Below are 17,809 nucleotides of genomic sequence, written 5' to 3' on the forward strand. Positions count from 1 at the left end.
AGAGGGGGTGAAGTCAGGACGCCCACGTCCCCTGTGCCTTGCTTTCACGGAGCAGGCGGGACGCGTCCCAATGTCTCTGCACGGCGCGGAGCCGACCCGCGTGTGCTTGCACGTGCACGTCTCCACGTGCGCATTTAGGCATTGCTCACAAGAGCGTGCGCACACGCAGACCTGCACAGGACAACGCGTCGGCATGTATGTGCGCGGTGCGTCAGCGTGCACACGTGCAAAGGGTTGCCTGCACGCGTCTGTGCGTGTGCGCGTCACGTTCGTGTGTGCGTGCCTGTATGGGCACATCCATGTAGGTGCACACATGTGTGCGTGTCTGGGGCAGCACGTGTGTGTGACGGTGCATGTTTGCGTGTGTGTCTATGCCTGTGTGAGCATGTGTTCTTGACGTGCATCCCATGAAAGCCGGGGCCAGACAGGCAGAGCCCCGGGGCAGAGCCAGCAGCAGCTCCATGTTAAAACGCACCCACCCTCGCCCCGCAGCTGAGCCCACCGCCACCCATCACCCCCCATGCCTCTGGAGATGACCTTCCCAGGGAGTCCCTTCCCAGGGAGTCCCATTGGCCAGTGCTGGTCCCATGGCCAGCACTAGCCACCAGCAGCCAAGCCCTCGGGTCAGGGATCCCAGCTGGACCCCAGCACGGGTCATCTGCTTCCCCCCAAGCAACCCCTCACCACCACCACCATGCTCAAGACCACAGAAAAGGAGACGACAGCCCTGGGGCGATGCTGCTTGAAACAAGACCACAACTTTATTTGAGCTAAAAACCCAATTCTGCTTTCTTTACAAAAGGATAAACATTTGCTCTCAGTACAAAAGGGAAGAAGCCCCAGGACCCAGGGGCTGGGAGGGACCCCTGGAGCTCAAGTCATCTCCAAATTCCCAACTCTATACAAAACACCTCTGCAAAACAGGGAGGTTTGGCCAGCCGGGCTCGCAAGGCCAGTGGGACATCAAAAATAGTTGCCTGGATTTTCTTGAAAACAAAAATAGTTGCATAGCCTTTAAAAGTTATTGCTCATATAGAAATACAAGGGATGAGTTGGGAGCTGCTGGGCACAATCAGCCTCCGAAATCCAAGAAATGGCCATGTTAAATATGTACTTCAACATTAAATATGTAACCCCTTGGTTAAATACTTGGTTTCATCAACAGAAAATAGACCGTGAGGGCAGGAAGAAAATAAATTAAATAAATAATGGCTAATAAATAATCCTGGAGCAACAGCACTGCAAAAACCACACGTCTCCACAAAGCTAACTCCAACTAAGCACTTGGAAGTCAATTGGAAAATGAGGAGGTTATTTAGCACATTCCACATTTCATGTAAAATGGAAGGAAATAAATTAGACCCCCCCACACACAGTAAATAATAAATAAAACAGGAAATTAAGACACACTTCCTTTGGCAGGATGTCTTCAGGACACAGATCATGATAAATAACACTACAAACCGTAAGAAGATGTGGCCCTGGTCGGGGGCAAGGGTTCAGCTGAGAGCTCCTCATCCAGCCGGGATATTTGTGCTCTGAAAGATCAACAGTCCCTTAACGAGGTTTCAAGATCTGTGTGCTGATAATCTCATGCTGATTGTAGGGCACAGGCAAGGTCTGAGGCTGAGGAGAGGACGGGCAGCAGGGCTCAGCACAGGAGCAGAGCGGTGGAGGGATCATCACGGAGAAGCTCTGAGCCTGGCTGGACCATGCCATCCCTGGATGATACGGTGGCAGCAAGGATAAGGTTCTCCGTTGGGTGGGAAGCTTCAAGGAGGAGCAACCGTGTTGGTCTTCTGCGAGCGGTCCAGATCATTCCCACCTCTGCCAGCCTGCCTGGGCATGGCTGGACTGGGAAAACCACGACCCCATCAGACCGTGTGGAAGGAGAACTGGTCATCCCAAGGGGCAGGAGGGGCTTGTCTCCACGTGATGCGAGACAGAGGTGTGCCCATGCCCCACCACCCCAAGGAGGGAGGAAAAGAAGCCGTAACATCTTGGCAATGGCGGATCCCAAGTGCTGGAGTGCGTTCGGGCAGAAAGTCCTGCAGGGTGAAGCCACCTTCATGAGCATCTCTGGGGGAGAGGGAGCGGGAGGCAACAGCTCAGCTTTCAGCGGTGGCTGCTCAGAGTTCAGCTGTCGGGAAGGGTTCACGTGGCTCCTGGGGACAGCTCAGAAATCAGCAAGGTGGCACCAGTGCAGACGTGTTGGGAGAGGACAGGAGGGCCAGCTGAACCTTCCACAGCGATGTCCTGCAGAGATGCTCAGAAGTCTCTCACCCCGTAGTGGTGATATCCTCACTCCAGTTGTGTCCGTTCTAGAAACAGTTCCACGATGCAGCTGAACTTCTCTCTGCATCAAGAATTTGGGTCTAACTCTGCTTTGCTATTCGTTGAAGATGGCGTTGAGCTGAGGCCCGGCCACGTGGTGTGGGTAGGACTCATAGCTCATGTCTATGGGGATCTCGTAGCGGGGCACTGTGTTTTGGAAGTGAGAGGCATGTCCATGTGCTCCAGCCAGGCTGACTGAGGGATAGTGGGCCATGAAGGTGTAGGATTTATCCAGGTCTGGAGACCCATCTTGCTTCAAGGAGAAGTTCCCGCTGATGCTCAGGGGCGGCGTCAGGGGACCCTCATAGGGGGGAGTGGTGCAGTCAGAGGGATGGTTTCCAAAGGAAGCATCCACCAAGCTCTTGAAGGTCGGAGGCTTTAAATGCAGCAGATGTGTTTCCATGGTCCCATAGGGTGGGCTTGGGAGCCCCGGGGACTGGTAGGTGAAGGAGTGGCTGGATATGGCCGATTCACACACCGGGGACTTTTCTTCATGCTTCTCCAGGAACAAGGTCTGCGGTCCCAGCTGCAGACAGCCAGCCACCAGGTTGCTGGTGGGCTGGGACAAGCCCTTGCAGAGCATCTCCACAAAGCTCTTCCCTTCAGGAGTCTGCCCCGTTTCGAGCACCTCAGACAGAGCCCAGATGTAGTTCCTTGCAAGCCTCAGTGTCTCAATCTTGGACAATTTCTGAGTCTTGGAGTAGCAGGGCATCACCCTCCTCAGGTTGTCAAGAGCATCATTCAGACCGTGCATCCGTGTGCGCTCCCGGGCATTGGCCTTCACCCGCCGGGCCCTGAACCGCTCCAGCCTCGCCTTGGTCATTTTCTTCTTCTTTGGTCCTCTTCTCTTCGGCTTTTCCCCATCATCCTCTTCCTCCTCTTCTTCCTCAATGCTGTCATGCTCTTCATTCAAGCCAGACATCAATCCAAAAGGACCTTGCCTGCTGTCCTCTTCCTTCAGCTCATCTTTGGAGCTCAACGTTTCGTCCATCCAGGCTTGGGTGCTCACAAGCTCCGCCATCTCTTTGGGCTTGGCATACGTCTTGGTCATCTCTGATCTCTGCAACAAAGGGACAAGGAGACGTTAACGAATTCCAGCAGGAGAGTTGCTCAACATGTTGAGGGCATTAAGAACTGAGGGCATTAAGAACTGACGTCAAAATCATCTTCCAGAAGCATCAACTGCTTTCTGTCCACCAGTGGTACCTACAGAATCTATTTATCCATCATCTACCTATTTAGCTATCTACAATAATTTCTGCTGAATTTTTGGGGGAGCCACTGAAGCCTCTCCCTGGGGCCCATCAGCTCTTTTCCAGGGCTCAGGGTCTCCAGCAATTCAATTTTGGGATTATTCCCAGTCATGAGTCCCTCCCCTCATGGCTTCAACCCTGATTGTCACATTGTGGGTTGCAAAAGGGAGCCTGAAACTAAAGGTCCTCTGCTGAGCTGCCTCTGGAGATTTTCCTGCCTGAGCTCTTCTAACCCGAGCACATTTGCTTGAACCTTCGTTTCCCTCTGCCATAACGAATGCAGTCACACCGCACAAACCAGCCTAGGTTTCATGTTAATCAGCTCCCCAAATCCTGTCATCGTGCCTGACTCATTTAATAAAGCTTAGCATCTAAGCAGCTTTGCTGAAAGTGTGCTGCCCAAGCCCTGGCTCCACTGCCCCTGTCCACCCCATTGGAAAATCCCACTTTTAATATGCGTGATGGGGCTTGAGGGCTGGATTAGGGTGTTAATTGCTGCGCACAGCCATCGTATCCCCAGAGGACCATGTGGCCCCAATTAGCTCTTCGGCAGAGTAATAGGGGTCTGTCAGATGCTGGGAAATCTGGTGGGCGAAGGTGGTGAAGGACCATCTTTGGGACGAATGGATGGGTTTGGCTAAGCGGGGATGGAGCGGGTCCAAATACTTTCTGCCAGCATCCTGGTGGGACCGCAGGGCTGCACCTACCTTGTGTGCTGAGAGCAGCCCAGAAACAGCTTCAGATCTGCTCCAAAACCCCTCCAGGCTGCAGTCTGAGGGTTACTTTCACTCCACCCTTGGGGACCTGTCCCAAATGCAGCATCCCTGCCTGCAGCTCTCATCCCTTGCTGGTCTTGTCCACCAGAATCCATCCCAGAAGAAAATCACCAGGTTTGGGGCTCTGTTCAAGGAGCGAGCTCAGTGTCTTCCCCCCTTCCCTGCACTTTGTGGTGCAGTATTCCCATGGAAATGTTTCCAGAGGTTGTCTTTTTGAAAATCCAGTTTGAATTTGTAGGGATTTTGCTCTCTTTCTCCAGAATACTGATATTTTAAAAGGGGGGGGGGGGGGGGGGGGGGGGGAGTAGAAAGAGAGGGAATTGCCTGATGAAGTCACTCTGGTAGTTTCCCAGTTTCCCAAGTAAGGAGACGGTGGGAACCCACTGTGGAATGGGAAGTTTATCCAGCCCATTATTTTGGATACCTTTCATTTTCAAACATCTCCAGCCCACATTGTCTAAAAGAACCACAAAAAACCCATTGCAGGAAAAAGCCTGCCGTAGCAGGCTTGAAAATTTAATTCTCAAGTAGGGATGGCTCAGCTCAGAGCAGAGGCAGATGCTCTCTTTCCCTTTGTGTCACCAGGCACCGAGCTCCCATCCCGAAACAAGTGGGTTCAATTCCCTCTCCTTTCCTGTAGGACCAGGAACTGGGTTTTAGCCCTCCACTGGTTTCCTTCCAATGGACTCAATCCCCCAAAGGAGGACAGTTGGTTCAGGACAAAGACTCACCAACTCCAGCCCTGCACAGCCCCTGGCACGTAGACCCTGACCCCAGACACGGCCACCCAAAGCCGAAGAAACACAGAGGGCTGGGGACGGGGATGCAGGAAAGGTGCTGGCATGAGAGCCAGGGTCAAAGTGGGCAGCTGGGGCTCGGAATTCATCATGGAGAGGGGCAAGCGGATCAAGACACCCCCAAGCAGACCATGAAAATTAGGATTTACTTGAGACCTCTGCACCGTATCCTGCCTGGGAACGCAGCAGGATGTGGCCCAGCTGTACGTGGAGCCAGTGGGCTCTGGCTGCAGGGCGGATTAAAACCCTACAGCTGCTCCATCAGCTCCAGCACAGCCAACGAGGTGGCTTTGGGGACACGGTGTCAGCTGAGTCCTGAACCAGGGGATGCCCAGAGCTCCCAGTCCCACTCATGGTCCCAGTCCCACCCTCAGCCAACTGGGGCAGGGGAGAGAGGATGGGCTGACATTTTTTCGGAGGGGGGGAATCTGCTGAAGGGCAGTCCTGCAGCAACCACACAGACCTGGAAAAGGAGGAGGAAGGTGAGGGATGCTGCTTTCCTCCCTGCTGGGGTCCCAGCCCCGGGCAGGACTAGCTGGGGAAGGGGCTGTGCTTGCAGACCACCGGGTACCCTGACCGGGCTGCCCTCCCCGGGCTGCCCCCCCCCCCAGGAGCGGATTAACAAAAGCCGGGATTTGGGGCAGCTCCTTCATCACCTCCTTCACCTTCATCACCTCCAGCCCCAGCAAAAACCTAGCCCCGACGTGGCCAAGGGTGGCCGGCCCCGCTGCCAGCCAGTGCCCAGTTCCGAGGCAGGGAAGACCCCCCCCCAGCACCGGGGTGTCCCCCCCCCCGGCCCCGGGGCTACGGCTCCATCCCCGACGGCTGCGGGGAACCGGGGCGGGGAGGGCGGCTGGAGCTCGGGACCACCGGCTCCATCCCACCCGTCGCCCCGCACCCCTCGAAAGGCGCAGAGTCCCCCCGGGACGGGGTCCCACTGCTCCGCCGTCGGGGCAGACCCCCCCCCCGCCCCTTCCACCGTCCCGGAGGGTGGCCCGGGGAACCGGGAGCCCCGTCGAAGGGGTCGACACGTCCCTTCGGGTCCCCAAACACCCCCGGGGGTCCCGGTCCGCCCTTACCTGGGTACCGGAGCGAGTCCCCGTTGTCACTTGCCCGGACGCATGGTGCCTCCAGCCCCGGGGGCGCGGGCAGCTCCCGCGGCGGTGGCGGTACCGGGAGCGGCACCGGGAGCGGCACCGGGAGCGGGGCAGCTCCGCTGTCGGCCGGTTTTGAGAGCTCCGCTCTGCCGGCGGCTCCTGCCCGGTCGCGGACCACGCGTGGCTCCTCCCACGGGGGGGAGGTGGCCGAGCCCGGCTCCTCCCGCCACCCCACCGGGGCCCCGACGGCAACCCCGGGCACCCCTGGATGCGTGTCCCCCCCCCCCCGGTGGGCACCCCCGGTCCCTGGGCAACCTTGGATGGGTGTCCCTAGACAAGCATCCTCGAGCGGGTACGCTGGCCGGGTCCCCTGGATCGGCACCCTTGGGTGAGTATCCCTGGATCGGCACCCCTGGAGCAGCACCCTTGGATGAGCAGATGAACACCCTAGGATGGGCATCTCTAGATGAGCACCCCTGGATGGACGCTCCTAGATGGGTGACCCTTGATGGGCACCCTTGGGTGAGCATCCCTGGATCAGCATCCCTGGATGAGCATCCCTGGACCAGCACCCTTGGATGAGCACCCTGGGATGAACACCCTAGGATAGGCATCCCTCGATGAGCACCCCTGGAGGAGCACCCTTGGGTGAGTGTCCCTGGATCAGCACCCTTGCATGAGCACCCTAGGATGGGCATCCCTAGATGAACATCCTCAATGAGCACCCCCCGATGGGCACCCCTGGATGGACACTCCTAGATGGGTGCCTCTGGATGGGTGCCCCTTGATGGGCAACCCTAGATGGGCACCCTTGGGTGAGCATCTGTGGATCAGCATCCCTGGACCAGCACCCTTGGATGAGCACCCTGGGATGAACACCTTAAGATGGGCATCTCTAGATGAGCACCCCTGGATGGGCACCCATGGATGGGCACCCCTGGATGAGCACCCCAGCTTGCCCAGCACCAGGACAGACCCTGCCAACACAGCTCCCTCCACGGGGGGAGTCCCCCAGGGGGTCCCCATCCGACAGGGCACGGCCAAGCATGATGTGACAGTGACACGGGGCTGCCGGGGTCTCAGACTCGGGCATCATCACCCACCACCCCCCTTGGCCGGGCACTGCCGTGGCGATGCCGGTGCCGGGGAGAGCCGGGGGGGGCAGGCCCTGGGCAATGCTGGCTCCGGCCCAGGTGCTGGGGGTGGGTGCGGGGGCCGTAGCTCCCTCCCAGCTGTAATGAGAGTGCAAGGGGGAGTAATTAGTGGCTGGTAGGGCCAGAAGGGGCCCGGCTGAGCTCTCTGCCGCTCAGACAAGAGAAGGGGCCCCAGGCTCCACAGCCCCCGGCCGATGAGAGGGGGCGATGGAAAAAGACCCCCCCATTAATTAAGGGACGGGCATTACGGGTTGCCATGCTCTGCCCCCTGGCCTGGGGAAGGGGCTGGGCTGGGACCCTCTGCAACAGCAGGGCTGGAAGCGGGGGACAGCGGTGGCACCCCAAAAGTCTTGTCCCCCCCCCGCCTCCATCCCTGCCCGGACTCTGATCCCAGAGCTCAGCATCGCTGCGTGGGAGCCTCCCCGCACGCGCCAGCCCGCAGGACCCTTCACATTAATTTAGAGCGCTTGCAATCATGTCTTTGGCAGCCTGGGATTACAGGGAATACTAATTAATTCATTAGTGGATTCATGGCTTACTTCCCACCGCCAGGCTGGGACGGGCAGGGCAGGCAGGAACAGATTGCGGCCAATAAATCTGCCTGTTGCCACACTGCCCGGCTCGGCGACGGCTTCGTCCCCTCCCTGACAGATGGCTCCAACAGGTCCGGGCACCCGCACAAAGAGGCCGGTGGGCGCCCGAAGGAGGGGGGGGGGAAGACACGACGAAACCTCCCCCGGGGTTGGCGGTGGCCCTCAGATGCCGGGAGCAGGAATGACCCCCGGGAGCGAGCGGGGCGATGGCGGGTGTATTGTCTGCCGGCCTCGCCGCTTTTCAGCGCCCGGCCACGTGCCGCTCGCTAATCCCATTGTGCGGGGGTTTTGCATCTGTTGGGGTTACGGGCGGTTCTGGCCCCCCGGGACCGCTCTCGCAAGATGTTCAACCTTCCCGTTCCCGCCTCCGTCGCCAGCTCTGGGGTGGGCACCGCAAACCCGGGATGGGGACCTGGGTGGGCAGAGGATGGGGGGCTGCGGCTGGGGTGGAGGTGTCATCCCAGGTGGGTGCTGGGGGTCTCTGAGGTGGACGGGAGGGAAGCGCAGCCAGGCGTTACCGTTTACCAGCTGGGCTCAGCCCCACATCCAGCCCCCGGCAAACCAGGGCCACGCTGGTGAACCCCAAACCCCAAGCTGTGTCCACCCCACGAGCCTCCCGCCCCCATGTGTCCTTTCCTTGTGTCCCCCCCTCCCCAACGCCCCCCCGCGTAGCCCTTTCATCCCCCTCCATGTCTTTCCATCCCTCCCAGACATCCTCCATCCCTCATTTAACCCTCCCACCTCTCAGGGGTCATCCCCTCAGGTCTCCCATGCCCTGCAGGTCCCCCACATCTCATCCCACCCCCCCATCACCTTCACACCGTCCCACATCCCTCCCCAGCTCTCCATTCCCCAGGCACTGGTGGCTCCGGACACCGGCTCATTACCCCACACCCATCTCAGCTCAGGGGCACGGCTTGGGTCCCCATCACCCAGCATATTCCCACCCATGCCTGCTCATCCTGAGCCTCAGTTTCCCTCTCTGCTGTGGGGCTCCGAGCAGTGCAGACCATGAGGAACAGACTGCACTGTCCCCGTGACACCTAGAGAAGATGTGGCAGGTCCTGAGCTTGTCCACGTTACCCCCATCTGTTGGTCACACGCAAGATGTCCCTCACCCTGTCGCCCTTCCCTGGCACTGTGCAAGGAAATCTCCCTTGAAAGCATCATCCTTCTCAGATGCTCCACATCCTGGGGCTGCGATCACAGAGGGGGGCAAGCTGCAATCCCGGTGGGGCTGGCACTATGGGGGGGACTCGGGGGGACCTGGAGCAGGTTGTCCCAATGGCTGCAGGACTTGCCAAAAGGAGCTAGATTTGGAGTGCTCCACCTTGATGATGCTCCACCCTAGGATGCTCCATGTTGATGATGCTCCACCTTGACGATGCTCTACCCTAGGATGCTCCACCTCGATGCTCCACCTTAGGATGCTCCACCTTGATGATGCTCCATCCTGAGATGTTCCACCTCGATGATGCTCCACCTGGAAAGCAAATGAAGCCACCACTCAGATGCTCCGGGCAGGGCACAAACCTGCACATACAACGGGCAAAATTTGGGGATGATGAGAAGGGGGGAGATACATCCCAACCCTGTCCCCGTGTCCCACCAGCACCCCAGGCCACAGCCGCCCACCCCAGCATTTCTCTCCGTCCCCTAACCCACTTGCCAGCCCCTGGCCTCGGAGAGGCCACGGCCTGGAAGGGAGGGTAATTGCCAGAGTAAATATTGTGAAAGCCGATTGCCGCCCCGGTGCCGGCCGCCCACCGCCCCCACGCCCGGGCTGGCATTCCTGGGCCTGTGCGGAAACGCAATTACCGCGTATTAACGGGGTCTAATTTAATCCCAGCAGCTGCGCCCGGGACGGCTGATTTGCATGACACTGGGGAATGCAATTAAAGAGAAATCAGGGGCTGGGGGGCCCGGCGGGGCAGCGAGGGGCCGGGGAAGATGCGGCCAGCGCTCGCTGACCCGTGTTTGTCAACTTGAGCGATGGTGGCACTGGGGAGAGGTGGCGGGGGGGGGCTGTGACAAAGGGACACTGTCCCTGGGGTCCCCCGGCAGCTCCGTTTTGGGGGTCTCCCAAGCCCCACGAGCACTGTCCTGGTGGCCCAACCATGGGGTCCAGTTGGCTGCAGAGGGTGTTTCACCATCCTGGTGGCTGTTGGCACTGGAGAAGGGACATGTCAGGGGTTGGGGACACGCTGTGGGGACCAGCCGTGTCCCCAGCCCTCCTCCTGCCTGCTGGCTGCCTCCTCCCCCCCCCCCCACCAAAAACCCCCAGACATGGGGCACAGAGTACAGGGCACGTAGTGTGTCCCGATGCTTCAGGGTGCTCTGGAGATGTACGGGGCTGAGCCTCTCACACGGCTCCCTGCCTCAGTTTCCCCTGCCCAGCCCAGGGCTGGTCCCCCGTCGAGGAGGCAGGTGTGGGAGGGATGCTGAATGCCCAGATGGACCGGGAGGCAGAGAGGGGCTCAAGTACCCCCAGCAAGAGGGGAGGGAAGGGTCACTACCCCGCTGTTCCCCCCCAGGAGCAAGCGTGGGAGCTGTTCCCAGAGCGGCTGCTGGCTCGCTGGGCTCCTGGCTGCCCGCAGGACGCGGCGGCTGCGGGCACAGCTGGGAAAGCCCAGATTCATTCCCGGTTGCCTCCGGCCCCATGGAGCTGGCAGGGATGCCCAGGCATCCTCCTCCCGAGAGCAGGGCTGGGCACACCCCGGAGCTGGGGGATGCTGGGGATGGTCCCTATTTAGGGAAGACATCTCCATCGCACGCAGGGGACAGCGAGTGACACCCCAGCCGTGCCATCACCGGGTGCATCAGTATGGGTGAAGCCAGGACGTCCCCACGGCTCAGTGGGGACCCCATTGCCAGAGGTCTCTGGAAAAGAGAGGGGTGCGATGCCCAGCACCTTCTCCAGAAAACGGTTTACCAGAGCAGGGAAAGAACCTTTTCCCCAGCCCTGCTGGGGCAGAAACCCCCTAAGGCTCAGCCCCGAGACGGGCTTTTCCTGCTGGGAGCGGGGCCGCACCAGCAGGTTCATAGTGGGGGTGTCCTGGGTGGGCTGGGGGACACATGAACCTGGCTGCTGAGGAGCAGGATCCAACCCACCACGTCCCAGTCCCCCTGCCCCACGCATGCACGTGCCAGGCAGGGTCCTGGGGGTCCCCACGCCGAGGGCAGCCAGCGTGGCACAGCGGTTCCTGCACAGAGGTGCCCCGGAGGGCACCGTCAAACTGGGGGTGCAGGCGAAGCACCCCGACCCGCTGCCGGGGTGCAGGTGTCTGGGACGAGCAGTCGGCGTGTCGTCCCCAGCCCCTGCTTTGCATCTCAATGAAGGCTCCCAGGTTGGCATAATTCGGCGGAGGGGACGCTGGGCGTGCGGGGGTTCAGGCGACATCTGCTCATGGGCCGGGGGCTGCTCATGGTCTGGGGGTGCTGGTCCAGCCCCGCTCCATCACTCCTCGACAGCTCGGGGTGGGGGGGGGTCTCCAGCCCCGGGCAGCCCTTCGCCCTCCCAGGCTGCCTGCAAGCAGCACCATCATTTTCCCCTTGCTCCTCTGCTTGCTCCAAAACTCTGCTCCCTGGGATGCTCAGCTCAGCGCCCAGCCCCTCCCCTGCAGGCTGTCATTTTAATAACGAGATATTTTCTTATATGACGTCTGCAGAGCAGCCCCAAACAGGCCCGAGTCACGAGCGGGAGCTGCCCAGCTCCCAGAGGAAAAGCCACGGACTGTCGCAGGTCGCTGCAGCGGTGATGGCACACACGGCCCTGGGGCCGCTGCGTGACCCCCCCCCCCTTGCCCCTGGGGACCGTGACCTCCCACCCGGGGAAGGCTGCAGCTCCGTCACACGCGTGTGTGAGGGTGCAGAGCCAGAAGTGGAGCTGGGAGAACGCCGGCTGCGCATCCCCGGGCGGGAGCTGACATCTGCTGGTAAGAAACCTCAGCAGCCCACAGCCCCGTGGGGTACCCCACGTCCCGCTCGGGGTGCGAGCCGGGCCCGCGTCCAGGCGTCGCCACAAATTTGGGGGAAATGAGAGCCTGGCCACGCAGAGATCCTCGAGCGGGAGGGCTTGTGCAAACCTCTGCGTCCCCCAGCATGTAGGGTTGGAGGCAGCACAGTCCTGGGGGTGCTGGGCAGATCTGGGGGTCAGGACATGGGGTACAGCACAGTTCTGGGGTCACAGGACAGATTTGGGGTTCCAGGACGTGGGGTACAGCACAGTTCTGGGGTCACAGGACTGATTTGGGGTTCCAGGACCTGGGGTACAGCACAGTTCTGGGGTCACAGGACAGATTTGGGGGGCCAGGACATGGGGTACAGCACAGTCCTGTTGTCACAGGACAGATTTGGGTTTCCAGGACATGGGGTACAGCACAGCCCCGGGGTCACAGGACTAATTTAAGGTTCCAGGACATGGGGTACAGCACAGCCCTGGGGTCACAGGAGTGATTTGGGGGGCCAGGACATGGGGTACAGCACAGCTCTGGGGTCACAGGAGAGATTTGGGGTTCCAGAACATGGGGTACAGCACAGTTCTGGGGTCACAGGACTGATTTGGGGGATGAGGACATGGGGTACAGCACAGTTCTGGGGTCACAGGAGAGATTTGGGGTTCCAGAACATGGGGTACAGCACAGCCCCAGGGCCCAGGACTTTGGGATGGGCATTGCCCTGTGCACCGCACAGCCCCCCCATCCCTGCGTGCCCCCCTGCAGCATCCCCAGAGACACCCCCCCCCCGCAGCTGCCTGCGGCCACTTCCACCCCTTAAACCCTCAGGGTGGGGACAAAAGGACCCCGTGTGGGCATCGGCACGGTGGTCCTGGCCTCTTGGGACCAGATTCATCCCAGCAAAAACCCTCCTGGGGTCTGTCCAGAGCCTGCCCCAAAGTCCCCAGAGGCTGGCGGTTTGTCTTGGGTCCCCCTGGCCCTGGGCAGGCTCTGCAGGAGGAGGAGGAGGAGGAGGAGGAGGAGGAGGAAGATGCCTTGGCACAGGCGGTGACACTGCTGCCTGGACGGCGACCACGGGCCCCAGATGTTGAGCTGCGGGCACGGCTTTGCCGGGAGCCGCCGTCTCTGCCCGTTTGGCAACCTCCTCGCCCAGCTGCCGCCCCCTCTCCTCCGGCTGCCGTCCCCCCCGGAGCATCCCTGGACCATCCCTCGGGACCGACGACGGGCGAGGAGCTGCCGCGGCACCTGGTCCAGCTTGGCCCCGACCCAGACGTAGAGATTTGCTAGCATCCCCGGGAGGGCTGTATGGATCTGCGCCGGCTCAGGGAAAGCATCCCTAGGGAAGAGGAGTCCGGGCACCTCTACGGACGCCAGGATCCAGCCAAGGGGTGACTTTGCTGGAGGAAGAACAGAGGGGAATGTTCGCCAGGGTCAGGGCAGAGCATCCCCAAGGATGCCCGGCCTCCCTGGGGAGCAAGGGTTGCTCTTCGCGGGGAACATGGATTTTCTGAGAATTTACAAGTAAATCCATTAATTAGTTTATGAGCTAAAATTAATTAGAAATGGGTCCTCTAAGGGCTGCTGCTCCGTGTCGGGTCGTTAGGTCCGGCTGACAGTAATAGCAGTAAATCGAGTTAACTGAAATAATCGCGGTGACGTCTCTCAGCCAGCTGGGTTGGCTCCAGGCGCAGCACGGCTCCGAGCTCCAAATTCAAACTGCACATGGAGGCTGCGGCCACGGGTTCTTCTGAGGGGACCGGAGCAGGAGGCGACGTCCTGGGACACTGCGGTGTCTCCTGATGCCATCTGCCTGCTCCTCAAAAGGATGGAGAGCCAAAGACCCTCTGCGAGCTGCGCCCCGGGACCACATCCATACCCATCTCCCACCTCCAGCTGCTTCAGATCCAGAAAAAAAAGATGCCCTGAAGCCTCAGAGCTGTTGGATGGACATTGGCCTCCAGATCCAGTACCCTCCCAGTGCCCCCCACTCCAGTTACTGGGAACCCCTCAGTCTTTTGGAGCCACCACCTCCCGGGAGGTGACATCCAGCCGGGCCCTTACAGCCCTGAGCATCTTTGCGCAGAGGTTTTCTGCTCAGCGAAAAACCAGTCCCTTTTTAAGGTCAATCCTCGAGGTTTAGGGACAACGCCACACCTCGCTTTGTGCGATAGGCAAACACGAGCGAGCCTTTCACGCCGAATTACACCGCCCAGCACAAACCCAGGAGGGCTCTGTCAGCCGGAGTCTCATTGAAGCTCCACTCCATCCCCAGCAAATCCATCGCTAATAACGCACTAACCCACCTCGGGGAACAATTACAGGGCGAGGAGCTGTCAGGAATAACTTGTGCTGTCTCCCCAGGGACATCCCACTCTGCGGAGAGTGGCAGCGCCGCCACGTCCCAGCTTTCGGCGTCCCCGTCAGGAGCCTTTTCCTGGGGAAAAAAAAAAAAAAAAAGCTGTTTTTTAAGCTGAGATTTATCTCACCTGCGGTGGGAAACTGGAGGTGGCTGCTGGAGTTGTCACTGCATACATTTATCCACCCCCAACGCTTCCCTTGGCCAGCTCGGAGGTGGACTTTGCCATCTGAAAGCTCCTATGCGCTTGCACAACACACCTTTCCCCTGCGAAACCGTCAAAAAAAAAAAAAAAAAAAAAGTTTTATTTACTCAAAAAGCTGCCCAGAAATGCCAGGGGGGAGGTGGTGGTGAGATGTGCGCAGCAGCACGCACCCCTGAGCCCAACTGGAGGAAGAGCTGCCAGCCAAGAGGAGGAGGAGGAGGCAGCTCTTCGCACGGGGATGAGGCATTTGCCTGCTCCAGGAGGTGCTGGGTTTATTCCTAGAAGGAGTTTATTGGGGGGGAAATCATTCATTTAGGACATCCCACCACCGGTGGAGAGGTAAGATGGGGTGGTCATGGGCAACCAGGTTTTGTCTGTCCTCCAAGCAGAAGCAAAGACATGAGACTTTTCCCACTGGTCTGCCAAGGTGGAAACCAGTAAGCACTGGTTCAGCAGCATGCCCTGGTTGCATGCAGATTTGGGGGTACAACTACAAGCTGCACCCCATGGAGCTGAGACCTTCTCAGGACCGCTCCAGGCTTATCCCGAATGGAGCCGTGTCTCTCCGAAGCATCCCACGACTCCGAAAAGACACAGAGCTTCTTCCTCCCCCATGTCCCCGGGAAGATCACCCGCTTCCCACGGAGCTGCCAGCATCATCCTCATTGCCATGGCAACCAGGCAGCCCCCCCCCCCCCCCCCCCAGCCCCGCCACAGGCAGGTTTTTGGCAGAGCAGGGGGGGATGTCAGAGCTGTAAATCCAACACGCCGGTCCCCACAGGACCTCCATGCGGGGTGGGGGGGTGGGCAGACACAGCTGCATTTTGGACCCGGGGCCATGGCCAGGGTGGTCCACAGCTGGGGACAAGGAGACCCTGGGCAGGAGAACCCCCCTCCCCAGGGCTGGTGACCACCCCCTCGATGATGAGTGACGGGAAAGGGGTGAAAGCCGTTAGCCCCAAGGAGGACAGAAGATGCTGGATGTGGCAGGGGTGGCCAGCCTGTCCCCATGCACGCCCCAGCCACCCAATGTCACCTTGTGTCCCAGCCCTACTCATACCCAGAGCACCAGGACCTCCCCAGAGCGTCATCATCATCCCCTGCACCAGAAGTGGGGACACCGAGCTGGGGACCACCAGCAGCCTGAGTGGCAGGTGTCAGTCGGGAAGGGGGAGGGAAGAGCCCCGGGAGCTAACGAACTCTGCTAATGAGGGACAGAGCGCCTGGCACTCAAGCCCTGTAAGGGGAATGAGAGCTTGGGGACAGAGAAATCTTGTGGGTTGGGGTCTTGGGGTCTGTTTTTTGCAGGACAGGCTAAAGGCACAGCTGGGCACAGCTGGATCCAGCTGAGCCCCTGCAGTTGGAGGGGTCCCAGGAGGCCTGGGAAGCAGCGGGGTGGTCTCCATGCCAGATACGGACTGAAGACCGTGACCATAGGGCTGGTGGGTGTCCTGGGACCACCACGTGTGGGATGGGTCCCTGGGGCTCAGCTGGCACCAGTCCCCGCCACGGGCACCTGAACCGAGTCGAGGGAGACTCGGTTCATTTAAAGCAGCTGCTTCCATCTGGCAGCAGGATCGTACCCTGGACTAGACCACAGCTGGGCTGGCTTTCAATCCCTCACGGCCACAGGTTACAGGCAAACACCAGGCAGGATGAGACAGGCAGCAATTAGGGGTTTGCTTTATTGGTAGCTTTGGTCTGGAGCGATGCATGCATGTGGTGCAAGAAGAGCCGTGGGATGAGCTGGGAGGCAACCAGACCTGGCGTCAGGGAGCTGCGCGATGCTTGTGCAGAGCCAGGGATGCTGGGAGGGAGGAGAGGGACGCATCCTGCTCCCCAGGGAGCACGCTGGCACCCGGGGCCAACCCTGGGAGGGAGCCCAAATTGCACAATGGAGGGGGAGCCAGTCCTGGGTCCTCCACTGCCCCAAAACCTGCTCTGAGTCAGCCCTCCCAGCCCAGCGCTGACTCCAGACGAGCTGCCGTGACACACAGAGACGTGGAGGTCCCTGGTGTGGGATCAGGGGAGGGTTGGTGGGATAGCTGGGATGTCTGGTGGGATGGCAGGGTGGTTTGGTGGGATGGCAGGGAGGTTTGGTGGGATGGCAGGGAGGTTTGGTGGGATGGCAGGGAGTTTGGTGGGATGGCAGGGAGGTCTGGTGGGATGGCAGGGAGGTTTGGTGGGATGGCAGGGAGGTTTGGTGGGATGGCAGGGTGGCTTGGTGGGATGGCAGGGAGGTTTGGTGGGATGGCAGGGAGATTTAGATGCTCAGTGCTCAGGGCAGGAGCAGAGAAGGAGCTGGGCACGGTCCTGGGCAGCCATGGGAGGTGGTGGGGGCTCCCAGTGCCCCCAGGAGAGCATCCCCCCACCCAACCCCCAGCCCTGGAGCTGCATCCCTGCCAGTGACAGGACACGCCGTGTCCCCAGACTCCCCCGGGAAGGAAGGGACTTACTGTGCTGGCTTGCTGGTCACCTGGAAGAGAGGAAACACCTAAGAGAGGAAACACCTAAGAGGTAAGACCTGGCCCAGTCCCACCATCCCACCCTCATGGGAGCACCCAGCCGGCCCCCCAGCACCCACCCCGCTACAACCCCCACCAGCACCCAGTGCAGCGGGGTGGGAAGGAGCCAGGGACGCCTCTCGGGGCGGCAGCATCGCCGTCCCCGCTGACTGCGGCAGAGCCCTCCCGTCCCCCATTGCTCCCCCTTCCCCACTCACCCGATGAGGCTGGAACTCAGACCCTTCACCAGTGTGTCCAGCAGGTCAACGGTTAGGGCCAGCACTCCTCCTTCACCCTCCTTGGCTGCCTCGACATCTGCGGGAAGAATCGGGGTTACCCGAGCACCCCGATGTGCCACGAACAGGGCGCTCCTCCTCCCCTCCACGGTACCTCCCACCCACCCACCGAAACCGGTGGCCCTGACGCCCGGCGCGTCTTGACCCTTGCGCTGACACCCTGGCCAAGGCCACCAGCCCCAAGGGAGCTGCCTCTCGCTGCGGGGTCTGCAGGGAGCCGGAGCTGCTCAGACCCCATCTGTGCCATGCGGGTCCGACCCACACGTTTCCCCACCTGCCTAGGAGGGAAGAGAGGGATGCAGGAGCATCCTCACCCTCCAGGAACAACCCCACCTTCAGAACAAGAGAAAAAAACCAAAGATTTGCCATTTTTTGGAGCGCTCGGGGTCTTTGAGGGGGGGTCCCAAAGCTCTGCCTTGCAGCCTGGCCACCGGACCCCCTGGGTGAGCAGGATTCACATGCAGGACCCCTAACTCACCGGAGCTTCC

The 17,809-nt window shown here is 60.3% G+C and overlaps 1 protein-coding gene and 1 long non-coding RNA gene across 5 annotated transcripts; both read right to left on the reverse strand.

Annotated features, from left to right (window-relative positions):
* Positions 1-739: 739 nt before the first annotated feature.
* On the reverse strand, positions 740-6,431 carry NEUROD4 (neuronal differentiation 4). 3 transcript variants are annotated; one of them, XM_030037941.2, is made up of 2 exons: positions 6,240-6,431; positions 740-3,394 (listed from the first exon to the last, which is right to left on the reverse strand). In XM_030037941.2, the coding sequence occupies exon 2, from the start codon at positions 3,383-3,385 to the stop codon at positions 2,390-2,392; it is 996 nt and encodes a 331-aa protein (XP_029893801.1). In that variant the 5' UTR covers positions 3,386-3,394; positions 6,240-6,431; the 3' UTR covers positions 740-2,389. The 3 variants fall into 3 exon arrangements, with proteins under 3 accessions (XP_029893801.1, XP_029893800.1, XP_029893802.1); XM_030037940.2 differs by lacking the exon at positions 6,240-6,431 and adding an exon at positions 3,821-3,978; XM_030037942.2 differs by lacking the exon at positions 6,240-6,431 and adding an exon at positions 3,841-3,965.
* A 7,055-nt stretch (positions 6,432-13,486) lies between these two features.
* LOC115351409 lies at positions 13,487-14,581 on the reverse strand. Of its 2 annotated transcripts, XR_003926786.2 has the most exons (3): positions 14,493-14,581; positions 14,264-14,394; positions 13,487-13,773 (listed from the first exon to the last, which is right to left on the reverse strand). It is a non-coding gene; the product is annotated as an uncharacterized LOC115351409 (long non-coding RNA). The 2 variants fall into 2 exon arrangements; XR_005934041.1 differs by lacking the exon at positions 14,493-14,581 and having other exon boundaries at positions 14,264-14,479.
* Positions 14,582-17,809: the final 3,228 nt, after the last annotated feature.

The sequence above is a fragment of the Aquila chrysaetos genome, chromosome 15, assembly GCF_900496995.4.
Source record: "Aquila chrysaetos chrysaetos chromosome 15, bAquChr1.4, whole genome shotgun sequence".
NCBI lineage: Eukaryota > Metazoa > Chordata > Aves > Accipitriformes > Accipitridae > Aquila > Aquila chrysaetos.